General features: G+C 39.5%; 1 protein-coding gene across 2 annotated transcripts; it reads left to right on the plus strand.

Moving 5' to 3' along the window:
* yars1 (tyrosyl-tRNA synthetase 1) lies at positions 1 to 5,991 on the plus strand. 2 transcript variants are annotated; one of them, XM_027006344.2, is made up of 14 exons: positions 1 to 157; positions 853 to 941; positions 1,345 to 1,491; positions 1,684 to 1,859; positions 2,731 to 2,860; positions 3,027 to 3,107; positions 3,276 to 3,368; positions 3,483 to 3,618; positions 3,724 to 3,809; positions 3,921 to 4,056; positions 4,301 to 4,398; positions 4,633 to 4,826; positions 4,951 to 5,092; positions 5,455 to 5,991. In XM_027006344.2, exons 2-14 carry the CDS (start codon positions 885 to 887, stop codon positions 5,563 to 5,565), a joined length of 1,587 nt encoding a protein of 528 aa, XP_026862145.2. In that variant the 5' UTR covers positions 1 to 157; positions 853 to 884; the 3' UTR covers positions 5,566 to 5,991. The 2 variants fall into 2 exon arrangements, with proteins under 2 accessions (XP_026862145.2, XP_026862144.2); XM_027006343.2 differs by having other exon boundaries at positions 2 to 153.
* The last annotated feature ends 218 nt before the right edge of the window (positions 5,992 to 6,209 follow it).

Raw genomic sequence — 6,209 nt, forward strand, 5'->3', positions numbered from 1 at the left:
AACCTACATAAAACATTACTCATAGCTATTAGACACTTTTATTTTGAAACAAATGACGTCCTTCATGTGAGAAGAATTTGTCGCCGGCGTTTCTGTAGACGTTTAGTAACATTCCAGGCTCACGTGCGGTAGTTGGATAGCTGTTTTTAAACTGTATGTATGTTGGCATATGTTCATTTCACATGAATAGTTTAAGAATGAGTGTTTAACCTCGATCGTAATATCTTACTGCAAATAAATCACAAACTGTTAGTCACTGCCAAGAACACTGTCGGATTCTTAGCATCATAGCTAGGATAGCTAACCTAGCTAGCTTTAACGTCCAGTGTTAATTGAATGAAAAGTGAAAGTATTAGGTTATCTATCTTAACTGACCTAGCTTGGCTAGATCAAGCAACGATTATTTTAATATCTTTTGAAAATTATTGAGTATAGTGTGTACACTAGCTGCGTTAGCTCTGTTTTGACCATACCTTTACACTTCGGGAACGTAATAAAGTATAATGAGGTTTTATGGATGTAAGCGTTTACTTAGATAAAAGCTAGATAATTTAGTGTGCGTCATATTCAAGCAAATGTGAACGTTAGCTTCATGGATTTCTGTAGGTTCGCGTACATTAGCATTAGTTGCTAATGTATCTGTTCAAATATTTACGACAGGGTCTGTGTTCCTGTCAGAAACAAATTAATAAAAAATTAATTTTGTTAAATGTTAATGTTTAAGGGCCGTTACAAGTGTGCATGGATGTTGATTTTGGTTCACCAGATACCAGTGTTCTAGACCTCCAGATTGACTTGTTTTTAAGTTGGTCCTTAGGATTTAATGACATGACCGTTTGCCGTTTGTTCTAGATTATTAATATTTTGAGTTGAGCCAAGGCACCATGGGAGAGCAGTTTAGTCCAGACGAGAAATTCAGCCTCATTACCAGAAACCTTCAGGTAAGGTCTGCTTAACCTAACTATCCTATGACTTAAGCAGGAATAGTACAAGAGCCATTTTTGTCGTGTTTACAATAATTTGACGTAATTTGACCACCTTCTGAGTTTACTACTATTGTTCGCCTGACATAGCATATCAGGTCCTGTAACTAACCAGAAAACAAGTAGAGCATGGTACTATTTACACAATAGTCATGGGCTCATTTCCCAAGGAGCACGTGTATAATCACTGTTATAATGGTAAATACGCAAGTTGCTCAGGATAAGAGCACCTGTGAAGTCTGTTGCTAAATGTAATTGCATACCACAATGTCCTAGTTGCACTCTCCTTCAACAACCTCTAATGAAGTGCAGTCTGCTGTAAACAATGTTTGTCCAACTGAGAGTGATCATGTGTCTTCAGGAAGTTCTTGGGGAAGAGAAGCTTAAGCAAATTCTTCAGGAAAGAGAATTAAAAGTATACTGGGGCACTGCGACCACTGGCAAGCCCCATGTTGCCTACTTTGTTCCCATGTCAAAGATTGCAGACTTCCTGAAGGCTGGTTGTCAGGTAATTACAGTTATGTGTTCTTTGTAGATTTTATGTGATAAAACTTTTTATGTTATTAGGTGTGTTGGTCAAGGTTAGGCATGCAATTCTTGGGGTGATATGTTAATGGTGAACCATAATGATTGCAATTTTTATTTATGCAGGGATGCCATGTTTATATCTTGTCTCTGTTTTTCCATGTGTGATTTGTAGGTCACCATCCTCTTTGCTGATCTTCATGCTTACTTGGACAACATGAAGGCTCCCTGGGAGCTGCTGGAGCTCCGGGTTCAGTACTATGAACAGGTTATCAAGGCAATGCTGGAGAGCATTGGGGTTCCCCTGGATCGGCTCAAGTTTGTCAAAGGCACAGACTTCCAGCTGAGCAGGTGGGAGACTTGCGTTATAGGCACACTTTTTGATGCCCCATGACCATCAGAGTAAATATATTTTGTGAACACAGTTGGGTTTAAGCTTGCCTTTTAAAATAAGGTCAGGGTACTTGGACTGGCATTGTTATTGGGTTGATGCTAGCCTGTACTGGGTATGTGGAAATGGAGAGGAGAAGCAGTGCCATAAAACATGCATTGACAGTGGTCCTTCACACATTATACAAACACCTGTAATACATTTGTTTGCAGTATTGGTGGCCTGCCTGTCATCATGTATAACATTACTGGTATTATACACATTAAACATACACCAGTAACACAGCTTGTGGCAGTATGTGCAATGCCACTGTACTTATGTTGACTCAGATTTTGAATAGTTTCTGTTATAATTATAATATCTAATATTATAATTATAATAATAATAATTATTATTATTATTATTATAATATGTTATATTAGAATGAATGTTTCTGTGTTTTCTCATTTATTCAAGTAAACCAATCAAATTCAGTTGTTTGCACTGAAGATTACTCTTCATATGAATTATACACTCTAATATAGATCATGGTAATGAATAAAAAAGTCACACTCTCATGCACTTATCGTGATTTGGTATTGGATAATAAGTGATAAAAGATAAGTGCTAAGAACTGATAAATTGGTATTAACATGGAATGGGTGGCATTAATAAATCTATTTTAAAAGCAAGCATAAAATCTAAATGAATACATTTAACAATTAGGGATATAAACATGCATATGATAAGGCATGCAGTCTACGTATTTCTCCAAGAAATAAATGTGTCTTGTTTGCTGGCCATTCCGCCTGACATTTCCCTGGTGGTCTGTTTGTGATGGTTTCTCTGCAGGGAGTACACCCTGGATGTGTATCGGCTGTCTTCCATTGTGACTGAGCATGATGCCAAGAAGGCTGGAGCTGAGGTGGTGAAGCAGGTGGAGCACCCCCTCCTGAGTGGCCTGCTCTACCCTGGACTACAGGTGCTCAGCTTCCTTCAGCTGGATGTGATGGACACCCATCTTTTCAAAGCATTTTTGTTTATTTTGGTATACTTATCACAAATAATTCAGCTGATCATTGAATTTATGTGAGGATCTTCAGAGTTTCAGCATACAATTTTTAAGGTCATGGCTGTGTGCTATTTAGGCTCTGGATGAGGAGTACTTAAAGGTGGATGCTCAGTTTGGTGGCGTGGACCAGAGGAAGATCTTCACTCTGGCAGAAAAGGTACAAGTGAATAAATTCTGTTGCAGGGATTTATGTTTTTATCCATCAGTGTGTAATACAGAGCCCACACCATAATATGTACATTGATTCCTCTTTATAGTTGCAAGGTTTAAAGCATTAGGTTGCATTATGTTGTTTTTGATTTTGTGATGTGTTTTCCTCCATCAGTACCTGCCCTCTCTCGGTTACACAAAACGAATCCACATGATGAACCCGATGGTGCCTGGCCTGACTGGAAGCAAGATGAGCTCTTCTGAAGAGGTCCCACTGGCAGTCTGAATCTTTTGAATATTACCTGGCCCTTGGGGAGGATTTAACCTGGTGCCTTTGAAGCAACTTTTAACATTTCATGTTAACACTTTTTGTTTCCACCAGGATTCCAAGATAGACCTTCTTGACAAGAAAGAAGATGTCAAGAAGAAGCTGAAGAAGGCCTTCTGTGAGCCTGGGAATATTCAGAACAATGGAGTTCTTTCCTTCGTCAAGCATGTCCTCCTCCCACTGAATTCTGGTGAGCAAAATGGCCCTCACTGCTTAGAAAGTAGACTCACTACAGACTAGGCTGTTAACAACAGAAATGTTAACATTGCGCTGGCTACTCTCTCTTCTTCACTAGAATTTGTGATTAAAAGAGATCCTAAGTGGGGAGGGGACAAAGTTTACACAGACTTTGAGGAAGTAGAGAAGGACTTTGCTGAGGAGGTAGGTGAAGAATGCTCGCCATCATTTAATGTGCTAACACTATCTTAGAAATTTGTCTTTAGTTTGGTTTGTGTATTTTGTAGTAATGCTCTTTTAATTCTGGGTCCATAGCATATCCACCCAGGTGACTTAAAAGCTTCAGTGGAGGTGGCACTGAACAAACTTCTGGACCCCATCAGGAAAAAGTTTGATACACCAGAGTTGAGGAAACTAACCAGTTCAGCCTATCCCAATCTCTCTAAAAACAGTGAGTTCAACAGAATATTTGGAGGGGCAAAGAAGGATAGTGTGCACTGGCAACACCTGCACAGTAATGGGAACTGTTCTATATCCATTAACATTAATTTATTAACTGTTCTCACATTTAGCAATGATGTTAATAATGTGGGATTGCATACACAGAGTGAATAAATCCATGTAAATGAGAGTGTTTATTTTAAGACCAAGGCTTACCCACTCAGCTTATAGCATGATTTGTGATTTATGTCCAGAGAGTGCATCAAAAGGAAACCCCCAAAATAAACTGGAGGAAGAGATCATTCCATCCAGACTGGATCTCAGAGTGGGAAAAATTGTCAGTGTACAGAAGGTATGCTGGGAGCAGATTCTCAATAAATGTACCAGAGATTAGTAAGAGGCACAAAAATTTGTAAGTTTTCTATTCGCCTTTAGAGCGGATTAAATACTGAATGTTGTTCATTGAGAAGCTTAGCATTGGCATTTACTTACTTTACTTACTTACAGCACATCATTAGGTATGCTGCACTACCTTAGACAAAATGCCTTCAGAGTTTTTGATTGCATTCTTATCATAACTCTACAGCACCCAGATGCAGACTCCCTGTATTTAGAGAAGATTGACATTGGAGAGGAGCAGCCTCGGACTGTAGTAAGTGGCCTAGTGGCCTACGTTTCCCAGGAGCAGCTGCAGGACCGGCTTGTGGTTTTGCTGTGCAACCTGAAGCCCCAGAAGATGCGAGGGATCGAGTCTCAGGCCATGCTGCTCTGTGCCTCAGTGTGAGTCGCTCTGATGTTCATATTAAAACAAGCTTGAATTGCTGTCATTATTCCAGCCTTGTTATCTCTTGGCCTGGAAAAATGATTAGGTGCCTTCGTTTTGCAATTGTTCCATGTGTGACAGCGAGGGAGAGCCCAGGCAAGTAGAGCCACTGGATCCACCTGAGGGATCAGCACCGGGTGATCGCGTTTATGTAGAAGGCTATGAATCCGGGAAACCTGATGATGAGCTGAAGTCAAAGAAGAATGTGTTTGAGAAACTGCGGGTATGCAAATGAGAGAAATCTGAATCAGCCTTGTAACATTTACATTTATCTGATGTTTTTTTTCCAAAGGGACTTACAATTATGACTGAATACAACTTGAGTAACTGAGGGTTAAGGGCCTTCTCAGGGACCCAACAGTGGCAACTTGGCAGTGTTAGGGCTTGAACCAGCAACCTTCCGATTACAAGTCAAGTACCTTAACCACTGAGTTACCAATGCCCTGTCACTGCTGTACATTTTATTTTGCCAGAGCTTAATATGTAACAGTTTGTGTGTGTGTGTGTGTGTGTGTGTGTGTGTGTGTGTGTGTGTGTGTGTGTGTGTGTGTGTGTGTGTGTGTGTGTGTTTGTGTGTCTCCCCAGGTGGACCTGAAGATCTCAGCTGAATGCGTAGCTAAGTGGAAAGAGAATGATCTAATGACCAAACTAGGAAAAATTACTTGTAAAACACTCAAAGGTGGCAACATCAGTTAGATATTCTCTTCTTCTTTTTCCCCCAACTCAGTCTTCAAGACTAGACTTTCAGACCAGTATCCCAATGACAACTGCACAGTGCCAGATAACATTCAGATATGTATTCTAGTAGTGATTAAAGGCTAGTTTAAAACCAACTAATAACAATTTACAAGCGAGTCAGTTTTCATCATGCCTAAAATGTGCTGTACATTGCATGTACTGGTGTCCAACAATCTTTAGGATAATGTGCTTCAATGAACAATGGTTTACATTTAAAATAGATAAAGGGTGTTCACCTAGTCACATTCATTTATATTGCTTAGTTGCCAGGAATGAGGTTGGTCAAATTCGAGAAAACAGTTGCATTGTAGACTAAACTTTACATATGTAAGAGATAATACTAATGCAATATATCCAAAATAAACATGGAAATTTAAGAAACACTTTTCTTCTTATTCTTTGTTAAAACATGTAAAGGTATTGGAGAGGTAAGAGGAGAGACTGCTGGTTACTGTCTTCATTATCTCTTAAAAAGCAGCATCTTCTTGGTATGTTAAGGATTAACCCAAAATTATAAGCCTGAAAGCTGTTTTTTGTAGGATGCCAAAAAAACAAACCCCAAAACAAGGGTGTTATAGCTCTCCACCCGAGCATCCTGGGAA

Source organism: Electrophorus electricus, chromosome 8 (assembly GCF_013358815.1).
Source record: "Electrophorus electricus isolate fEleEle1 chromosome 8, fEleEle1.pri, whole genome shotgun sequence".
NCBI lineage: Eukaryota > Metazoa > Chordata > Actinopteri > Gymnotiformes > Gymnotidae > Electrophorus > Electrophorus electricus.

Coding starts and splice junctions, on each gene's coding strand:
- yars1 (XM_027006344.2), top strand. CDS start 885: ATGGGAGAGCAGTTTAGTCCAGACGAGAAATTCAGCCTCATTACCAGA. Junction 3,108..3,275: donor TCTTCACTCTGGCAGAAAAG/GTACAAGTGAAT, acceptor TTCCTCCATCAG/TACCTGCCCTCTCTCGGTTA. Junction 5,093..5,454: donor ATGTGTTTGAGAAACTGCGG/GTATGCAAATGA, acceptor GTGTCTCCCCAG/GTGGACCTGAAGATCTCAGC.